Source organism: Leptonotus elevatus, chromosome 13 (assembly GCF_054856555.1).
Source record: "Leptonotus elevatus isolate MCC_2025b chromosome 13, RoL_Lele_1.0, whole genome shotgun sequence".
NCBI lineage: Eukaryota > Metazoa > Chordata > Actinopteri > Syngnathiformes > Syngnathidae > Leptonotus > Leptonotus elevatus.
Window position 1 is genome coordinate 17,634,081 of NC_141251.1, and position 22,029 is coordinate 17,656,109.

The 22,029-nt window shown below is 38.6% G+C and overlaps 1 protein-coding gene across 1 annotated transcript in view; it reads left to right on the forward strand.

The window, feature by feature from the left end:
- LOC147164077 (prominin-1-A-like) overlaps positions 1-21,787 on the forward strand; it is a 34,490-nt gene extending 12,703 nt beyond the window's left edge. The window contains 16 exon segments of the mRNA XM_086093511.1: positions 4,870-4,912; positions 4,979-5,147; positions 5,232-5,390; positions 8,426-8,549; positions 8,610-8,683; positions 8,907-8,994; positions 9,073-9,183; positions 12,367-12,414; positions 12,502-12,573; positions 14,804-14,836; positions 15,954-16,016; positions 16,459-16,518; positions 18,079-18,168; positions 18,264-18,376; positions 18,587-18,746; positions 19,081-21,787. Of these exon segments, the coding sequence (XP_085949637.1) occupies positions 4,870-4,912; positions 4,979-5,147; positions 5,232-5,390; positions 8,426-8,549; positions 8,610-8,683; positions 8,907-8,994; positions 9,073-9,183; positions 12,367-12,414; positions 12,502-12,573; positions 14,804-14,836; positions 15,954-16,016; positions 16,459-16,518; positions 18,079-18,168; positions 18,264-18,376; positions 18,587-18,713 (1,374 nt within the window). The 3' untranslated portion in view covers positions 18,714-18,746; positions 19,081-21,787.
- Positions 21,788-22,029: the final 242 nt, after the last annotated feature.

The window sequence follows — 22,029 nt, forward strand, 5'->3', positions numbered from 1 at the left end:
GTGGCCTGGAGGACAGTTTGGTTGCGAATAGGAAGAGGGTTAGGCGTGGTCTGGTATGGTGGGTGGCGGTGCCGACTGCGTCACGATCCACAAGTGACGTCGTCCTCAACTTCTCGTGTACGTGCATCAAACACGCTTTTTGCCCCAAATTGAAGCGTTCAACAAACATGCACTAAGATGTCCAAATAATGACCCGGACACGTAGACAGCATTTGTAGACATTAATATAGTTTATCAGCAAAAAAAGTTGATGAAGTGTTGAGTTACTCTTTAATAACACTTTTCGTGTGTTTTAAATACATTTGTGTGCCATTGGCTGTGTTTGAAACCATCCATTTTGCGTAACCCCCACAAGGGTTGCCAGGTGTCAGAAACGACTCCATATTTAACCTGGCTTTCCATTTGTTGAAACGTGTAGCGAGCGTAGTCATGCCCTCTGTCATGGTGCCGTGGGGCGGAGGACCAAAACGCAGGGAGGCAGGAGAACCACGGCAAAGTTGAACGAAGTACCGAACACAATTTATTAACAAAAACTAACAGGGGTAATGGGTAAAACTCTAAATAAACAAAACCAACAAAGTTCTGAAAAGACCAAAAATCAAAGTAACAACAAAACACAAGAGTTGTGACAGCGATCATGATCCAACAAAGACTGAACAAAAACAGGAAACTAAGGCCCCGTCCACACGAAAGCCAGTTTCAATGTATCATCACAAGTTTCTTACCGTTGAGGCCGTTTGTCCAAAAGATGGCGCTGTTTCAGAGCTTGAAACCGATCACTTTTTAAACCGAGCTCCAGAGTGGAAAGATTTCAAAACGCGCCCCGTACGCGTTCTTCTGGACACCATATGCAGGATACTCTTCCAGCGATGACGCAATGGTCGCAGTTTGATGATGTATGCGCCATTTCTCGCGTGATTGCGCGCAAACCGTCAGTCTGTCAACAACAATGGCGGATAGCCGTGTCGTAGTCGTTTTGCGCAGCCTCCTTAGCTTTATATATATTTTGCTTCTTTATTCCCACGTTCAACAAGCGGTGTTGTACTTGAATCATCCACTATTGTCACTTCTCCTGTGTTCATCTTTTTCATGTTGTTTTGATACATGCAAAGGCATGTTTGTTCTGTAGATTGCAATAAAAAAAAAAACTGTGTCCGTCTTCTTCTACGCTTTCCGTTAACTCCCTGTGGCTGCGCTACAGCGCCACTCTAGACTTGGCATATACATTACAGCCGTTAAACATCCTCAGCGTCTTTTTTTGGACACACACAAGTCTTGAAATGCTTCTGTGTGTACAAGATTTGTTTGAGGGACGAAGCCGGCTTTGCTTCCGCCTGGACGGGGCCTAAGTGGTGCGAAATTCTTTCTCCGCATTTGACCCATCCCCTGAGGGAGCGGTGAGCAGCAGCAGCGGCCACGCTCTGGAATCATTTGGTGATCTAGCCCCCCAGGGTTCCAACCCTTAATGCTGAGTGTCAAGCACGTAGGCAAATGGGCCCCCTTTTTAGAGTCTTTGGTATGACCCAGCTGCGGATTGAACCCACGACCTCCCAGTCTCCGGGTGGACACTCTACCACTAGGCCACTGAGCTGGTTACCTAACGGGCAAGACGGGACACAAAGCCAAAACAACAAACCTAACCATGAAATATGCAATTGCATCAAAGTAAAATCACAGCCCAATTTTTTAAAAGTTTGGAAATACATTCAGGTATCAAATAAACGCAGGGAAGCCCTGGCTGAATTTTCTGTCGACTTTGCATATTTTACTGATTGCCAACCTTGTGCCACAGACACAAATCTTTCTCTTGAAACAATATGTTTGCCACTCTTTTTTGGGAAATAATAGCTTGTATTTTTTGGGTGTCTTACATGAATGCATGAATTCATACATGAATTGCGTGAATTCACTCTGCTGCCAAACTGGTCAGCTAACAACATGGCATCGACATCACCACAGTGTAAATGTTGACAGCTAGTTGACATATACTTGTTTAATCTTGCCTATGAAGCGAAGTGCTTGGCTGTTGCAGTATCGTAGATAAATCTAGTCCACTGAAAAAAAATAAAAGACGGTATAAAACAAAAAAGAAGTAATCCGTCACTGTGAATATTTAAGCTTTGATTAATTAAAAAATATTCAACTGTAACCTGAGTTAAGTACAGACTTCAAAAGAAAAAGTAACTAAACTTCACATAGAGACAAGATACGGCTTATATATTAATCTAGATGGAGCCAGTCTCGGGAGTACTGCAGGTCAAGCAAGACACACATCGGATTTAAGTGATTGGCCATCATTGGTTGCAGGCGATCATGCTCAGAGGTGCAAAAAAGGGGGTCTGCACCAAACTGTAAAAAACAAAACAAAACAGTAATGTGCCCAAAAATACTGTGAAAAAAAACAAAACTTTTCTTACTTCTCATAATTTTTTTCCAGTTAAAATATGGTTTGAAGTTGTAATTTCAATCAAATTTGGCTTTATTTTCAGGTTGTTGTTTATGTTTAATTAGAAACATTATCACATTTTCTAGGTAATTTAATTAATTACCTAGAAATATAGTAAGTAAATGTCATATTAGCCATTGAAGCCACAGTGCGGCCATTTTACCACTCCCATCTCGCGAACAAACTACTGTAAACTATACGTATATGTACAGATTAGACATATACAGCTTGTAAGCTTTTAGTATAGTACCGGGGGCGGGGGTGGGGGTTGGTTGATGGCGTGGTGGTCACTATTTTTTAACAAGTGGACAGTATGTGCTTTTTTGAAGACCCCCTTTCTCTTTTATCGCTCAGTTCCTTAGACCCCAATATTAGATTTAGCATTGGCATCTTTTGTTGAATAACAGTTATAATTCTTTAATTAAAAAATATACAAGTTTCCTCCTGTAAACACCATTAAGCATATAATTTATACATGTATTTAAGGCAAGTCGTAAAATGTCTGAAGTCCTCTTGTTTATGTTTAACTAATTTAAAACATCCAAAATCATGCTGTTTCTACTAAGTACTGTCTCAAATGTTTTCCAATTTGGATACTGCAAATGTATAGGATCGTATGTCGAGAAACGTTTCTTGGGAGGGGGTAATATGGCGGCCTCGCGGCTTCAAGTCTTGGCCTATCCGCTATCCAGTAATATATACAGATCAGTGCGTTACACGTGCGTCCGCTAGCAAGCTTCGTGATGCTTCCATCTATTCCCTCGGTTTCAGAATATTGACAAAATAACTGTCTTAGAGAAATTGTCAGTTTTAGCATATTTTACGTCCGTTTGGATCTTTATTTTCCGTCTGGAAATTGGCAAGAGTGAATGGAGGTTTACAATCGTACACTTACATCTTCTCGAGCTTTGCAATGGTAATTTTTTTTTGCATAAGCCAGTTAAAAATGGCACAAAGTGCACCTGTCGTTATGTCACTTAAGACTGAAAGCCGTTTAAACAATGCTTGCAAGCTTTAAGGTGTACATTTATTACGCAAACACTTTCAGCATTTTCCATGCCTCCCTCAGCCAACACAGGTGATTCAAATGATCATCCAACCAGCGAGCTCTGGAGAAGACAGATAATTATCCTCACCTGTGTTGGCTGAGGGAGATATGGAAAACAGCCAGGAGAACCAGAGTTGAGAACCACTGACAGAGTACAAACTGTTTTTCAGATCTCATAATTTCATATTTTCACATTAGAGAATGTGTTGAGTACTGGGTGCTGCTGCTGTTACATTGTTGTTTTTGATTAAAAGCCAGTGTGTAGTCCATTCACATGGTGCCGCCACTTGCCTGCCAGAGGGGGGCGTGCCGCGTGTTTAGGAAATAGTCACATGATGTCCGATCTCGGTACCAGATGTGATTGGGCTGCCAGCTTGTACCGGGGTCGCCTAGCGATCACGACACGCGACAGGATTGGCTGGAAATTATCCGGTTGACGTCCATTGGAAGGAAAATGTTAAGCTGTAAGAAACCTAATAATATAGAAGCAGGATACTTAAAGATTGAATTAATAATTATAATAAATGATTCAGTTAGGGGTGAGAATCTTTGACTGTCTCACGATTCTAATCCGATTTTTGGGTCTGTGATTCGATTCAGAATTTTTTTCCGATTCAGATTGATTTTTAATTCAAAATAATTAGCTTGACAATGATTTCTGCTTCAATTTATAGATGTGCAAAGAATCGTCATGGGCTACTCAAGTCTGACTCGCTAATGCTAATTAGCACGCTACTCGCGGCACTTTATCACTCAAAAGAATGGCTTGTCATACAAAATGCTTCAGGAATGTATACAGAGAAGTAGCTTAACATTACTCATTGGCATATGCTCTTCCTACGCTACAAAATCCCCCAACTTTTATTGGAATAACTTGATCGCGACTTTTTCCTTCTAATCTCTAATGTGGCTACAACGTAACAGTGTATCAGAACGCGTGGAACCACACTGCCCCTAAGTGGCCAAATCATGTACAACATGAACAACGCTCCAAATAAAGGCACACACAAACAAGGGCAAGACAGTATAAAATAATTTTAATAAAATTGATTTTGGGACATTTAAAAATCGATTCTGAATCGTACTAAATGAGAATCGATTTTTTGGCACACCCCTAGATTCAGTATTACCAAATATGGGCATGCAGGCCGCCACGGCGCCGTCGTCTTTCCACGGTCAGCGCGACTGGGTGCGTGCGGTATGAAGAGGGCTTGATGGACAAAAATCCCAGTGACAAAAGACTGCACAAAAGATGGCTTCAAAGTAAAACATTGTAGAAAATGGATGGATGTACATAATGCATTTGTAAGCTGAATGAGTGATAGAAACTGCAACACATTAAAAACAAAAACATAACCATTTGACTTGTTTGTAGGACGAATTGAAAAAGGTCACACACAAGATCAACGCCATTCAAGGTGAGTAATCATGACGTTCTCTTGCCATGTGTCACATATCAAATGACTCATTTTTTCCCTTTTTAGATGAAGTCAACAATAAACTGGGCCCAGCCAAAAAGGACATTTTCAACAAGATAGTTGAGTTTTCAAACAAGTTAGAGAACAGTAACAATAAAATAACTGAACAAATGGATGGAGCAAAGGCCAAGATCATTAACTACCAAAATAAAGTGGATTTAGCCGAACGTATCAGGTAAGAAACCCCCGAGCGCCTATCATCGACGGCTGCAAGGAGAGGAGGCGAGATCTATTTGTTTGGCGGTTGTTTTTTCACCAGGTGGCCCGTGTGCCTCGTCACGTGCTTCGTGGTCCTTCTGGTGGTCTTGTGTAACTTCCTGGGTCTCATCTTGGGACACTTTGGTCTGAGTATGACACAGCCTCAAGAGCCCACGTTGCGCTCAGTCATGGCCAATTATGGTGGAAAAACCTTCATGACGTGAGTGCTGTTCAGTGTTGGCTAAATTACTTTTTACCCCCAGATTGATGCCCTAAGTAGCACTAATAATAATAATACATTAAAAAAAAACTTTACCCAAAACACTACCTTAATAGTCTAAAATTTAGGCTATTAGGATAGTATTGTTATCGACACCAGCGATTTGAGTTACATTACATAAATGTCAGAAATGCCCAGATGTTCGGGATGGTCAATATGTGAACGTTTCTGTACATTTGATGGACTGCACTTTGCGACGTCGCGACATTATGCAACGGCAATTCATATTTTTAATCCCCGCAAACACACTGTTTGAGACTCAATATAATAATACTAATTTGAAAAAAACTCAACAATAATATGTGAGTTTCGTGGCCTTTGCAAAGATAACTATCCTCCGCAAATGTTACAGATTATTAGATTTTTTTTTTACTCAGAAGTCTAGAAATTAGGGTCTAGAAAACTATGGAATTTTGAACTCTCAAATGTGCAGGAACTCTGTAATTAAAATGCAGATAATTTATTATTTATAAATGTATTTGTGGAAAAAAGCAGCGGAAATACTCGTGTACATGCAGTAAAGACTCTCCAACTTCCAACTACAATCTGGGCTCAAGTCAGCATGTTCACTTCAACATTCTCCTGTGACATTTAGCCAGGGCTGACATGGCATAAGAGTAGAAAGTGCACAAAAAACGCCAATAGGTGAGTTTTGCTAGCCTGGAAATCCAGACTCACTCGCAGCTTTGTCGGAGAGTGAGTCTGGTCAACCGCCCCATTAGTCGCATTTCTGACGCGGGGCAAACCTGAGCTAACAGACAGTCCCTTACCAAAAAGTAGTATATTATGTACTAAGTACACAATATAGAGTATACTAAAGTATACTTTAAGTTTATTTTCAAAGTATACTTATTCTTGTACTAAAAGTTAACTTTTAAGTAAACTCCTTGGGAATAAATTGGCCCATTTTAGTGCACTAAAAGTATACTTATCATAAAGTACAATAATAAATATACTTAAGCATACTTTCAAGTACTTTAAGTACACTATTAGGTATTCTTAAAGTATACTTGAAAGTATACTTATGTCCACAGCAAAACGCCCAGTAGTCCATTGGGATCGAACCAGAAAACTCAGATAACGGTAACAACCATAACCAGCCACATGGTGTTTATAGCTTCACAAACAAATTTAACCTAAAATTGTGGTCCGTTAGTGCCTTCTATGTACTACAGTATGTAAACTTTTAGTATATGTTTCAGTTCCGATTGAAATTCATTTAGTGGGTGGTCATAAATATTTACTAGCTAATTTGGCTGATATTGCAATGCCGCTTTCACTGGACTGGTTCCACATCAAGTCGGCTTTGGTCGGCCCCCACGCCCGCCGTTCTTCAGCAAAGTCATAAAAATACAGTATATACAATAAATATAATATTTTTTACAACAACGCTGAACTATATTTACAATTTATTATGTACTTGTGGATGGATTTTTAATGATTGTGGTATGAAAAAAATAAAAATAAAATCGCGAGTGCACACTGCTTGCCCGATCTTGTGTTCCCATTCACTTGAATGAGAGCTCGAGCCGCAGCGGAGCCCGTCGCTCTCCTGGCCCGTGGTCAGGGCTCCCGCCTCGGGGATCCGCCTCAGGGTTGACGGGTTTGGTGGCTTCAGTCTCTGTATGAGCCGTTGACTCGAAGTGGCCAGCTTAATGACTGAGGCTGAGCTCTCAATTCAGGTGAACGAGCGCTGGGTGTGGGAGTAAGTAAATGAACTTTAATATATGTTTCAGAATCACTGTATTTTATATGACACATAACATGCTGCCATATAGACATACTGTTGTTACTTAAGGGGCTTAAAAAAAATCTGGGAAAATTTTTACTGGGGAAAAAAATTGGCTGGTGGAAATTGTGTTTGGCTAGTAAAAAAAAGTTAATTTAGAGACCTGCTTACAAGTACACTTAACATTTACTTGGTGGAGTATACTTCCAATAAGTACAAGAAAAGTAACCTGGAAGTTTACATTCTAAGTATATACCACAGTATGTCAACTTTTAGTATATGTTTCAGTATACTTAACTCATTCACTGCCATTGACAGCTATAGACGTGAAAAATTCATTTGAACAATTTTTTTCCATTTTTGTTAACAAGAGTATGAAAACCTTTTTGTACATTTATTTTATTAATCGTGAGTAATAATGAAGTCATGCGATTAATTACGATTACAAATTTTAATCGCCTGATGTCCCGAAATTTTAATAATCTTTTCTTTAAAAATTAAAATGTTTTCACTCGAGTCACTCAACTCAACATCCCGTCTGCCTACAGTGACACCCCCCCCGCTCTGCGATTGGCTGGAGAGTAAACAACTTCCCGCTGTTGGCAAAACAAACACAAAATAAAATGGCAAAATACAGGCTGGGGGGTGGGGGTTGAGGACAAAATCACCACCACACATTAACAGAAGCCCAGAGGTGGAGATTGAGAAGGAGTTCATGTGTATACATCCTGTATTTATCTACTGCTTCATTCTGAGTCAAAACGTTGGACGGTGCCTTTAAAGCAGGGGTGCTCAAGTTCGGTCCTTGAGAGCCCGTGTTTTCCATGTTTCTCTCCACTTACACACCTGATTCATGATCAGGATCGGTATCAGGCTTCTGCAAAGCTTGCTGATTAGCTGATCATTAGATTCAGCTGTGCTGTAGGGGGAAACATGGAAAACAGGCTGGATAGGGGCTCTTGAGGACCGAACTTGAGCACCCCTACTTTAAAGTATACTTAACATTTACTTGGTGGCAGGAGCGGATTTCCCTGGTGGGCCACAGGTCCTGTGGGCCGATGAACCAGGCCACCGAATATATAATAGACATACTGTTGTCACTTTGCATCATTATCTTCACGCCATGAAAAAACAATTCAGGTCAATATAGCAAAAGCTACGGCTACAAGATTGCTCGCAAACAGACAGATGAAAAGCGCTCGTCATGTTTGTGCTTGGCAGAGGTAACTGTGTTTCTTGTTCTCAGCGGGGCGACTTTGAGCTTCGTGTTCTCGTGGTTGCTCATGTCGATTGTGACAGGGCTCTTCCTACTGGGCGGCAATTTGCACACGCTGGTGTGTGCTCCCTGGAGAAGTGGAGAACTGCTGAAGGTAAAGCATATTTGAATAACAAAAGTCATATGCACATGAGTGATTTCTCCTTTGTGACAGGTTCTTCCAAATTTGACTGAATTCGACTTGCCTCAACTCGGCATTTCAACCAAAGATCTCTCTGATATATACAGGTAGATAAACATAAACACGCAAATGTTTATGCAATTAATTGTCCAAAGGGGCCAGGAGACAAAACAATATTGGCTGTCGAGGGCCACGCCTACTGGCAACATCAATTGGGAAAGCATAAACTGCAGATGAAACGTGGTTATAATTAGGAACTAAAAATGGTAAATACAACTTTAAACATTGTCTGCAGTTTATCGCAATTAATATAATGATGTTTGTTTGCAGTCAATGTCAGAATGACAAGTCTGTGTGGTCCGCACTCAAGTTGGGTGAGAAATATAAAGAAATTGAGCAGCAGCTCGACATATCCGCGGTAAGTGTCCGCTCCTTCCACTCTCGCACCTGCTGGCGATTACGTGCATCTCTTAAAGCACATCTTCTTTGTCCACAGTACAATCATTTGCTCAATATCGGTGATTTCAATATGCCCAGTATCGCGATCTTCGATGCAACGATGGGCGGAAATCTCGAGCAACTCAAAAACGTAGAAAAGGTTAAAGAGGTATGCTGAAAACACAAGTGTGTGTGTGTGTTTTTGAGAATTTAGTCAAAAATAGTTACGTTTTATATCAAGATTGCATTGCATAGCAGTAAGAGAGTTTTTTTTGTAGTACAATGGTACCTCGGAGTTTGAACATAATTCGTTCCTGCGAAGTGTTCAAAGTCTGAATTGTTCAACCTCCAAAACATTTTTTTCGCATAGGAAATAATGTAAATGCAATTAATCCGTTCCCAAGCTCCAAAAACAGAAAATTCCCATTTTAATTTCTATTTATGTATTTTAAACAATAAAAAAAATACCTTACCTTTTTTGTTGTGGTGTGATGGCATCAGTGGATGATAAATGCTATGTTAATGCTAGCTTTAGTTCAGTGCTAAGTTTACATTGTGTATTTACATTAGGCATATTGTTAGACTACTAAGCGGCGTGCGTAGTTTAACGTCAGGCACGATGTTGAACAGCAAAGGGGGGGTATTTACAGAAGCAGTCACGGTAGTTACAACGGCGCGATAATCTCCTTCCTAATTCCACTGTGGTTCGTAGCACTGTATGTTTTTCTTTGCTGCCACTGGCACTCTTATCTTTCTTTGGGCCCATGGCCAAGAAAATTGTCGTGGAAAAATCAAAATGCGAATGTATGAAGCACCTCCGGGAGTAATCACGATCTGACTGGAAATGAGCAGTGCATCGTCTCAACTACCGCAACGAGAGCATTCGGCATTGCTCGGCTTCGCTCGGCTGCCCGTTTTCAAGGTACGTTCGGCTTAGCTTGCTTTGCTTGGGTGTTTGAACTCCAAAAATAAGTTCAAACTCCGAGGCATTTTTTACTCTGATTTTTTGGTTGAAGTCCGATTTGTACGAGTTCCGAGACGTTCAAACTCTGAGGTTCCACTGTACATGGGTAACAAGTGTGGAGCCTGGCCTCACATGTTAAATGAGACCGAATGTTTCCATTGTGTTGTGTCAAAATTAATTTGACAAGTACTAACAAGTTACATGCCGATATCATTATTTCCGACGCTAATATAGGACTTTGGATGCAGCATGTTGTGTCTTGCTTGTGCACGACCTTCACTGATGTGTGTGACGTGTTCACTGCATGCCGAGCATGTCATGTTAAAAAAACAAACAAACTAGGTATCGGTATGGGGGCCCAAAAATGGTATCGGAACAACATTAGACAAAACCAGTAACTGAATCAGTTTTAAAAGGGTTGGTGGTCAATCCCTCTCGTGTGACATTGCTTGATTGTCATTTATTTGTTTTTTCAATCAGTAACAGTAATCAGAGAAAAAATGGTCTCGCTATACACTTGAATGAAAAATAAAATTGTATCCCATTATTCATTTAATCTGAGTCATTGATAGAATATTTGACTCAAAAAACGTTCAATAGAGACAGCCAAAATGTTTTTTTTTTGGCAGACTGTTACATACAGGATTTAAAATTAGTGGGCAGAATGCTAGCTTACTACACGGGAGCATCACTAGCTTCCAAGAAGAAAATAAAAGTTAGTTATATGGAAACTAAGCCAAATATTACTGCAACACATTCCACAAATATGGCAATGTTTTGCAGCAAATGCTGTTTTTTAAATTGAAATTAATACACAATGATGATATATTTTGACATGAAAATGCTAATCATGTATTCTGACTAAGATGCGAGAGTTTGATATTGACATGTAAAAGCTATATTCCAAAATCAATATCCTATATTTTGAAATTTATGGTAGATTTTGACGTGAAACATTAAAATGCTGTATTTTGAGGAGAACGTCAAATACTCTATTTTGATGGAAAATGCTATATTTGACTATTGATAGCGCATGTTGGAGGTTTATCAGCATTTTTTTAAAAAAATAATTTTTGGGGTTAAAAAATAATAATCCCCAATTCATTTCAATGGACGTCAGTGTTCTTCAGATTTTCACTATTAAATGGCCGGCCTGCTCTTTTTCGCCCCCCGCAAATAGTGGGGGTCCACTGTATTTTCCTGCGCAATGATGTATTTTGATGTGAGTGCTACTGCTACATTGACATGTAATTATGAAAATTGTATGTTTTGTAGTGTTGTTTGGGTCCTGATACTGATTTCGATACCTGACTGTGCCGTAACGACCGATGGCGATACAGTGCCGAATGCCGATACCACACAATTCAAATTGTTTTTTTTTTATTATTCTTTTGAAAAACTGCATACTCCAATGTAGAATCATTACTATCGTGGTTTGATCAGGAACCCATGCCAGTGTTTTAATGCAGTATCGGGGCCCCTGCCGATACTGGTATTGGTATTGAAACAACACTAATGTTTTGTTATTAAAGTGCGAAATTTTGATATAAAAAGGATCACGTTTGTGAAAATGCAGTATTTAACATGAAAATAATATATTTTGATATGTACATGAAAATGTCATATTTCCAAGAAAATGTCATAGTTTAACAGAGGTTGGCTCATCAATTAATTTTTGAGCGTCCGTCATTCGGCAGTCGTCAACAGTCCGGACACCCTTTCGTCCTCTTCAATCCGTAAGACGAACCGTCAAACCGTCATTTGTCGATAGCTCAGCAAAATGAGCAACCGTCAATGTTTCCGTCATTCCAGGGGGGCGTCCGTCAATTTCCGTCAATAGTCATTCTTCAATTTGTCACCAAAATGCGACATCCATCATTGACGGAGTGACAGATTTATTGACCTATTGACGATTACATTGATAGACGAAAACAACCTTCTGTCAATGCTTAGTTCGTCAATATTTCAAAGTTTCCCGTCAATTGGCAATAAAATGGGCGGCCGTCATTGACGGATTGACGGACCTTTCGTCAATATTGATGGGTTGCCCACCTTTGTATTTTAACATGGGAAGCATTGCTATCTATTGAGAATATTAATGTTTTATTTAAAAAAAAAAACTTAAAAAAAATGTTTTGACAGTATAACACTACATTTTCCATTATACTCCCAGGTGGACATCCTGTATTTGTTTATTTAACATAACAGTTTACAACAAGAATTTTGCTGAAATAAGGAGAACATTTATATATTATGGTGTTACTTAACTCTGGGGTTATTTGCCTAGGTTTGGAACTGTACACCAGTTTGAATTTAATACAATAGTTTAAAAAAATCATTGTCATGTTATGTCTGAGCTAGCATGCAATATGTTTTTGACTGCATTAGGTTGACACCACTCAACTGGACGGCCTAATACAAACATTCAACAACGCAGTGAGTCCCCTCACCAACACTTGACATCAACTGTCTGGAATGAGCACCGTATATGTTAACACATTTGCCAATCTTGTCACCTTTTAGGGACTGGAAAAGTACGGCAAGAAGCTGGGAGGCATTAAGAACACGATAACCACGGAAATCAATCCAGATTTAGTGCGTGACCTGTTCCTCATACTATGCTTATTTGCAGTAAACTAATAAACTAGTAAATTAACATCTTACTATATCAGGTTAAACTACCACACTAGCCCTAAAACTAACCGTCAAACTGGCAGACAAGTCAATTAGCTTGTCAACTGACATGCCACTGCCATCTAAACAACATACTAAATTAACAGAGAAAACACAATTCACTCGAGTATAAAACTAGATAGCTTTTTTCATTCATCAATATTTGACATAACTCCACGTAACACAACGCACGTGACAGTATGCCGCTATCTCCTTACATGAAATTATACGGTAAACTACTGAACTGTATGAAATGCTTGTGAAATAAGATGAAAACAATAAATGAAGCAAATTTGCTGGAGTTCAACCAAAATAAAAAAATTATTTATCACTATCCGCCATTTTGGTTGTTTACTTTAGCCTCGAACGCTTTCAAGTCGGAACTGGAAAAAAACAACTGGGATAAATCTGAGGCAATCTGATGTGCGCATGCTCGGAAGGTCGGCCATGTTGTTTCGCTAACCTATGGCAACTACACAAGGACAAAACATCTAAGTATGTGCAATCGGCGGTACACATTCGTAAAATACTATGAAACTATATACAACACTTTGATATTGTCTTACTCTCAATAGATAGATAGATATATAGATAAATGTACGTTGCAGTAGGTTAGCGCCTCAGATTGTGCGGGGGTCACAGATAGCGCCTTGACAGGGAGCTAGCTAAGGAGCTCGCTAGCTAGCACCTGGGACTAAACCCAAACTGTGGCAGGGTTTTTACTTTCTGGACTTCGAATTGCCACCTCTGCTTAACAAACAAGTTAGCTAACTAATAATATAAATAAATACCAAGACTGCTAGGAAACAAATTAGCCAATAAACTGTTCAACTAACCACCTTACCAACAGCAACAGCATACTAATTAGTTAACAAAATGTCTACCAAATAAAGTAACAAGCAACCAAACCAATACCAAGCTCGCTATGAAACTAACAAACTAGTCTACAAATGAACCGATTAATTAGCTGTTTAAATAAACTAAAAAACAAACTAGGTAGCTAACCCCCTAACACGCTAGCAAACGAATGAGCAAAGTAACACACTAACAAACAATGACAGGCCAACAACCACTGATTTGGATATATAACTGGATAGCCGACAGCTCACACATGCCCAAGCAAGCTGTTGAAGTCACAGGGCAGCCATCTTGCTCCTCCCCTTGCGAGCAAACTACTGTGTAAACTACACGGTATACGTACAGATGAGACATATACAGCTCGTAGGCAGGATGTATAAGGCCGGGGTGGGGGTTTTGTGGCGGGGTGGTCACTAAATTTTTAACAAGTTATAAATGAATAAATGAATAAATAACAAGCAGATAGTATCTGCTGCTTTTTCTTTTGTCGCTCAGTTCCTTAGACCCCAATATTAGATTTGGCAGAGGCATCGTTTGTTGAATACAAGTTTCCTCCTGTAAACATCATTAAGCATATCATTTATACATGTATTTAAGGCAAGTTGTAAAATGTCTGAAGTCTTCTTGTTTATGTTTAACAAATTTAAAACATCATAAATCAAACTGTTTCTACTAAGTATTGTCTCAAATGTTCTCCAATTTTGATACTATACATGTAAAGGATCGTTTGGCAAGAAACGTTTTTTGGAGGGAGCAATATGGCAGCCTCGCGGCTTCAAAAGTCGGCTATCCAGTCATATATTCAGATCAGTGCTAACAACAAATTACCCTAACAAACTAGTTAACTTTAAAACTAGCATGCTAGCTAATGAATAAGCTAAGTAGCCAGCTAACACACAGCAAGCAAACCATTATCAACTAGCTAGTGAACAACCTGCATTTCATCCTTGAATGTGACTGCAACCCTTCAGACTAGTGATTTTCAACCAGTGCGCCGTGGCACAGCAGTGTGCTGTGATCGACCATCAGGTGTGCCCGCAGGAAATTATCCATGGTCGATATTTGGATGAAAAATGATTTGCTCTCTATTAAAAAAAAACTGTTTTGGTTCATTTATCAATGCCAACCACTTTTATAAACAGGAACAACAATCAAATACTCTTGCACTAGCTGACTGAAAGTTTTTCCGATGTGAAATACGTGCCTTGGCTCAATGAAGGTTGGGAAACACTGCTCTAGACTGTGAAGTGATGTACGATGTCACTGTTGCTCAACATCTGCTTTTCCTTTGCAGGTCAAAATTGGCACAACTGTAAAAATGATACACGTGAGCTCATCTTACAACATACACTACATACTGTACTTACATAGGTGGATAAATGAATAGATGGACAGTTATATCGATCTATCGATCTATTGATCTGTTTGGCCAGTTTCCCATAGACTTCAAATTGTACGATGGCGTATTAGGGCCACATATAAATGTATATATTTTTTAGAAGGGGGTAATGTTTAGAGAAAAAACTTGTAAATTTGCAACTTTATAAAGTTGCAAATCTGTGACTTTATAAAGTGACAAATTTGTGAGAGAAAAAAAACTTGTAAATTTGTAAGTTTATAAACTGGCAAACTTGCAACTTTATAAAGTGGCAGTTTTGCGATAAAAAAACCTCAGAAACTTGCAAGAAATACACGTAGCGTAGCTATAGTCTGGACGAGGTGCTGGCTTTTGTCCACCAGGTGGTTAATGGAACACGTTCTCTAAAATGAAAAGGCAGGATAAAGACGGATTTTTCCTAATTTAAACTTTACACTCATCATACACAACGGCTAGAGCCACAACACTTCCTGATCCCCTATCACCTGACTAACACTAACCAATCAGAAGCTAGCATGCTTTAGGTAAATGCAAGTAAATGACGGAGAGCAGCAGATTGGACACATCCATTTAGCTACTTGTACAAAAAAATAGAAAAATGTATGAATGTGTAAATAATAATTCTGGAAGGATAAATTTACAACTAAGTATACATTTTAAGGAATTAACTTTAATGCTTGATCCTCAGGGTATGGAACTTCTTCGTTGCTGGCACTACGCAACGCTTCAAAGTGTGAATGCGTAACATGATATGATTAATCTCTGCTAAAGCAATGATTATTTCCTTATTTAAAAACCCGAGCGAGAAGTATTCGCACAAACATCCGAGATGTACGCTACGTGGAGTTTTATTTCTTGCGAATTTATTTCTCATAAATTTACGAGTTTTATAAACAGGCAAATTTGAATATTACCTCCCCTCTAAAGAAAAAATATATATACATGGCCCTAATATGCCGTCGTGCTATTGGATTTTGCACCCCCCACCCCCCCATATTATACATACATACATGACGATGTGCCTATCTTAAATGCATTAACAAAAAGTACTGTACTCCTACTTCAGGGCACAATGGCGAAGTTGAAGAAGGCCCTAAAGAGTCTGGACAATGTAGACGACTTCAAAACCGTGAGTGGAGTCGCATAATCTCTAACCCCACCCCACTCTTTCTCTCTCTCTCTCTCTCTCTCTCTCTCTCTCTCTCTCTCTCTCTCTCTCTTCTCTCTCTCTCTCTCTCTCACCATTTTCCCACCCCCTTCTTGCACTCGCTCTCACAGGAACTAATAAAACGTTTCTATTTGGAATATGCATTTGCAATTAGATTTTTTTGTCTTGGTATTTATTATTTTTTGTAGTCGATGATTGGCTTTATACTAAATACTTGGATCTGTGTGCCATTATTTTTTTAAATATTTTTTTTACATACTGTTCTCATAATAATGTTTCCTCTTTCCTCTTTAATGTTTCCTTTTTAAAAGCTTATTCTCATAAAAATTGAAATACTTAATTCTTGTAAAATAATAATCTTCGGGATTTTAATATTTTTCTGAATAATCTTTGTCACCTACAGAATACAACAAAAATTGTGAAAGAGCAAATGTCTTCACTCCTTCAATGTATCAAATCTCAGGTAAGGACTTAAACAGCAGATGTTTATGTTGTGTTTGCTTAACTAACACGAGCAAAAACACAAGATAACCAATAACTAAAATTGGCTAACTAGCTAGCAAACTAACTATCAATAAAATAATATAACAATATAATTAAGGTAGTCACCATACTGTAGTAATCAAGTTAAACATTTGTAAACAACCTTTTACCTCTTAATTGAATCCTACTTTATGTTTGTGTATTTCTATTTTCTGCACTGTCAATGTTCTTTTTTTTTTGAATACATGAATTGAAATCAGATTAATCTACAAAATAATACATTATAATACATACGTTGACATATCAATTGATTATTAAAGTAATCGATAGTTGCAGCTCTGACATTTTGACATAAACGCAAAATTTTAATATAAAAATGCTATATTTTGACATGAAAATGCTATAATTTTACTTGAAGGGTGGTATATTTTGAAAGATAAACACTACATTTGAAATGAAATGAAAAAGTTAGCAATATAAAATGGCTTGACTTTGATATGAAAATGTGATATAAGGTAAAATTGCAATATTTTGGAGATCGCATTTCAAGTTTTGACACGAAAATGCTGTATTTATGGACGATATACTTGTAATTTGGCATGAAAACACTATCATGTATTTTTTTAAACTTTTTTTTTTAAACGTTTATTTCAAACATGCAATACAAATAATACAAACTATAATAAACTTTGCTATATTCTATATTCTCCAAATTCTGTTGTCCTCCATGAAAGCAGGCTGATAACACTGTCTAACACAAACACAATTGATAATATACTTAATCAGTATACGAAATATACTTTGATCATTACTAAAAGTAGTGTTTCTGCTTTGACCTCAGCTGTGTTTGCAATACATCAATCAGTAGGGATGTAACGATATCTAAATGTCACAATCAAGTCCGAAAACTATTGGCTACAAGCTGGCCGTTCACCCATTGTGAACAGCGAAGATTAATCTACTAATTAGAAGATGTTTCAGTTATAAATGGTCAAACAAAAAGGCTATTGTAAGGATATTTTTGGGCAAATTATTACAAAGCATTTCCAAACACACGATATCCATCAATTTTAAAATACCAGACTCAGAGCCTAAAGGTAATTGATGAGTTGATTCTCTGTAGCCAACCTTATTCCTTACTCTAATTGCATTCTTCTGTAATTATTAATGGGGTCTGTATTTGTCTACTATACATTCCCCTAAACCTCAGCATTATTTAAGAAATCCTTTATTTGCTATACTTTTATTATAAACAATATTTGATATTAATTTAGTCATTTTACATACATTTCACCTGGAATGCTTTGAGGTCGTAACTGACAATCCGAGTGGGATAAATGTGATTTCCAATATTAGCCACAAACTAAATAGCTCGTTAACAAAGCAACTAATTACCATGCTAGCTATGAAGCTAGCAAGCTAATCAACCAGCAAATAGTTAAAAACCAGGTAGCTAACAATCTAAGATGCTAATTAATTTACCAAGGTAAGTAGAAAATAACAAACCTTCAACCCCCCCCCCCCCCCCCCCTCTCTTCAGGTTACGGAGAATATGGGCCGCTGCGGTCCTCTGGCTGCTGCCGTGGACTCTGCTGAGAGCATCCTGTGTTTTTCCCTTGTGTCGTCTCTGGTAACGCAAAAACTACGACGCAGGAAATACCAGATCCAAATGACTTATTTGGGATTGGAGCTACTGTATATCGTATGTCTTCTGCTTACCTTTAGAATGCCTTCTGGTTCAGTCTCGGCTGGTGCGTGACTTTCTTTGTCCCCAGCATCATACTCTCCATGAAACTAGCAAAGTACTACAGGAAAATGAATCACACTGATCCCAAGGAGTGAGTACATTTACTCCAGTGTCCGCGCAGCCTTAACCCATATTAACATTTTGGGGAAAATGACTCCGGCCTTGATCCAAATACTGATATTTAGAAATATTTTGATGTAGCTCTCATGAATAATAATTTATTTAAATAATATGACAGCCTTTCTTGATTTCAACGTAAATATGATACTTGTTTTTAAGTCTTTTTTTTTTCTTTTTAAAGGAGCGACTCGTCACATTCCGGGGTTAGTATAGTGGATGAAGAAACCCACTCCAGACCACCATCGAGAGAAAGCCGAAATTCAGTATCGGTGGAGGCAGGATCCCGCAGCAGACAAGCAGCGAGATAAGGCAGAGGTTCAGGACCTAATCACAAACAGAAGGTAAAGGTATTTATCCCACAAAACAAACAAAAAAAAAAACTCACGAGCGAGACCGGCCACAAAAGAACAAATAACATGAAACAAAAGTAATTGTAATCTAGGCAAGCAACTAATGTATTCCAATCCAATTTGCTGATGAACTGGATTAGGTTGAATTATTTATTTATCCATCCATCCATCCATTCATTTTACCACATGAGTCAAATGGTATTAATGGAACTGTCCAACTTCCATATTGATAAATGTCACCTCTAATCAGGAAGCCCATATTTAAATAAATACATTTATGATAACCCAACTGAATATTTCTGGCGTGCTGATGTGTTGTTTCCAGTGACAAGAAATGAGATTGACGGAGTGAGGACATGATTCCCGTCTCCAGAGTGACGACGGCGAGAGTTGGACAACTAAAGACATAAGAAAATAATTCTGTAAAGCACTCTGGCACAGATGTTGTACATACTTGTAGATAGATATACTTGACTGAATTAGATCAAGTACCCCCTATCTAGCCTATTTTCCATGTTTGTGTCCGAATGTGCACCCTACTCCCTATATAGTGCCCTACTGATGGGTCACGCCATTGTGTAGTGGCTGAATGTCCAGGGAGCAAAAAAATTACCCACAATGCACTCAGAAAAGTAATGAACATTGATGTTCACTCAACCGGGTTGATATAGACCACAATGCATTGCGAGTATGAAAAAAAAAGAAGAGCGGGCGTGGGGTTTGCGTAGACGAACAATTCGATGAACGAATCTTTTGAACGGTTCTTTTTAATGAACTGATTCTAAAGATTCAGTTCACTTAAAAGAACTATCATGCCCATCACTTCTGCGTGAAGCCTGAAAAGTGATAACGAACCTCAGCTGTGTTGGCTGGGGAGAGATGGAAAACAGGCTGGATAGCGGTACTCGAGGATCGGGTCTGAGAACCAATGAATTAGATGGTTACCCAATATGAAACAGGTAGCATGAGTTTTCGTTAGAGAATAAGGTTTGATGATTGGTCACAATGCATGGCCTTACACTGGACGTCCCCAACCCTTGCGTTGGTCCAAATGTTGCTGCTACAATCCTGCCCTCCAAATTAGGACAATTCATGTCAAGTTGCACTTTTTAAAAAATCTGCACAATTTCCTGATTGATTTTGGTGCAAAAGAAAGGTGACCTCTTTTTGGCTTAACAATAAAAGTGATTTTCTACTGATTGTTTTGGACAGTTTTGCAATTGTGGTCATGTGATACAGGCGCAGCACTTAATGTGGTCTCGTCCAAATTTGAGCCCAAACGCTTGTGTGGAGAACACTTTATACAGGTACAAAACTGCTACAAAGTCATTGTATGTGTTGTACAGTCGTGGCCAAAAGTTTTGAGAATGACAGTATTGGTTTTCACAAAGTGTTTTTATATCTTTTTGTTAGATTATATACTGAAGTATAATTGGAATCATTTCACAAGTGTCAAAGGCTTTTATTGACAATTAAATGAAATGTATGCAAATTAGGGGTGGGAATCTTTCAATATCTCACGATTCGATTCCGATTTTTGGGTGTGCGATTCGATTCAGAATTGATTTTCGATTAGGAGCGATTTTTGATTCAAAATGATTTGATTGACAATGATTTTTGCTTTAATCTATAGATGTGCAAGGAATTGTAATGATCTACTTCAGTCTGACTCGCTAATGCTAATTAGCGCGCTACTCGCAGCACTTTTATCACTCAAAAGAACGGCTCCACGCTGCAAAAAAAAAAACAACTTTTATTGGATTAACTTGATCGTGACTTTTTCCTTCTACTCTCTAATGTGGCTACAACTTAACAGTGTATTAGACTGCGCGGAACCACACTGCCCCTAAGTGGCCAAATTGGGTACAACATGAACAGCGCTCCCAATAAAGGCACACACAAACAAAGGGAAGACAGTATAAAATAATTTTAATAAAATCGATTTTGGGACATTTAAATGGATTCTGAATCGTACTAAATGAGAATCGTGATTCTTATGAGAATAGATTTTTGGGCACACCCCTTTTTCTCAATACCTCTGCAATTCGCCCTGGCATGATGGCAGCCCATTCTTGCACAATCAATGCTTGGAATTTGTCAGAATTTGTCCGTTTTTGTTTGTCCACCCGCCTCTCAGATGTTCTCTCTCAGTCACGTAGTTATCACTTTTGCCTTATGGCAAGGTGCTCCATCATGCTGGAAAAGGAATTGTTGGTCACCAAAATGTTTGTTTTTAGGAAAAATTGTGAGTGAGCCCATTCCCCTGGCTAAGAAGCAACCCGCTCACCTTTTCTTCTCCGGACAAGTTTTTTTCTCTCCACATGCCCCAAATAATCGTAAAGGGGATTCATCAGAGAAAATGACTTTACCCCAGTCCCCAGCAGTTCAATCCCTGTACCTTTTGCAGAATAGTCTGTCCCTGATGTTTTTCTTGGAGAGCAGGGGCTTCTTTGCTGCCCTTCTTGACACCAGGCCATCCACCAAAAGTCTTCGCCTCACTGTGCGTGCAGATGTACTCACACCTGCCTGCTGGCATTCCTGAGCAAGCTCCACACGGGTGGTGGCCCGATCCCGCAACTGAATCCACTTTAGGAAACAGTCAAACCGTTTGCTGGACTTTCTTGGGCGCCCTGAAACCTTTCTCCTTGAAGTTCTTGATGATCCGATAAATTTGCAACTAGGGGCTTAGAAAGTAATTGAAATTCATTTGATCACTGTGCATAACATTCTGATCTACATTCAAATTGCCATCATCAAAAATGAGGCAGTAGATTTTGTGAAAATTATTTGTGTCATTCTCAAAACTTTTGGCCACGACTGTACAGGTCCTCGATGCTTAAGCCCACCAAAAAATATTGTAAATACACTGAGAAATTATATTCACGTACCACAAAATCTGTTGAACAGAGCAATCAGACTCCTTTGCAACAACTGTCACGCCTTATTTAATGAAAACAGGCTGTAATATTCAATTGTTGTTGTAGTACTTTGTTTTTTTCCTGTAGTTTGTTCAATAAAATATATTTATAATATCTCATTACTGGTGAGCTACTAAAACATCCTAATGAATATATAATGCATATACAAACATTTAAAATATACAGTAGAATGACACCAAGACACACTGTAAAAAGCATGAGTGAACATACATGCGTTGACCTTTTTTTAATTTATTTTTTTATAAACGTGACAAAAATAATACGTTACCATAACTACTTAGTAGCAAATAAAAATTATTAGCATGTAAAAGATTTGACTTATTGTGATGCCAGTG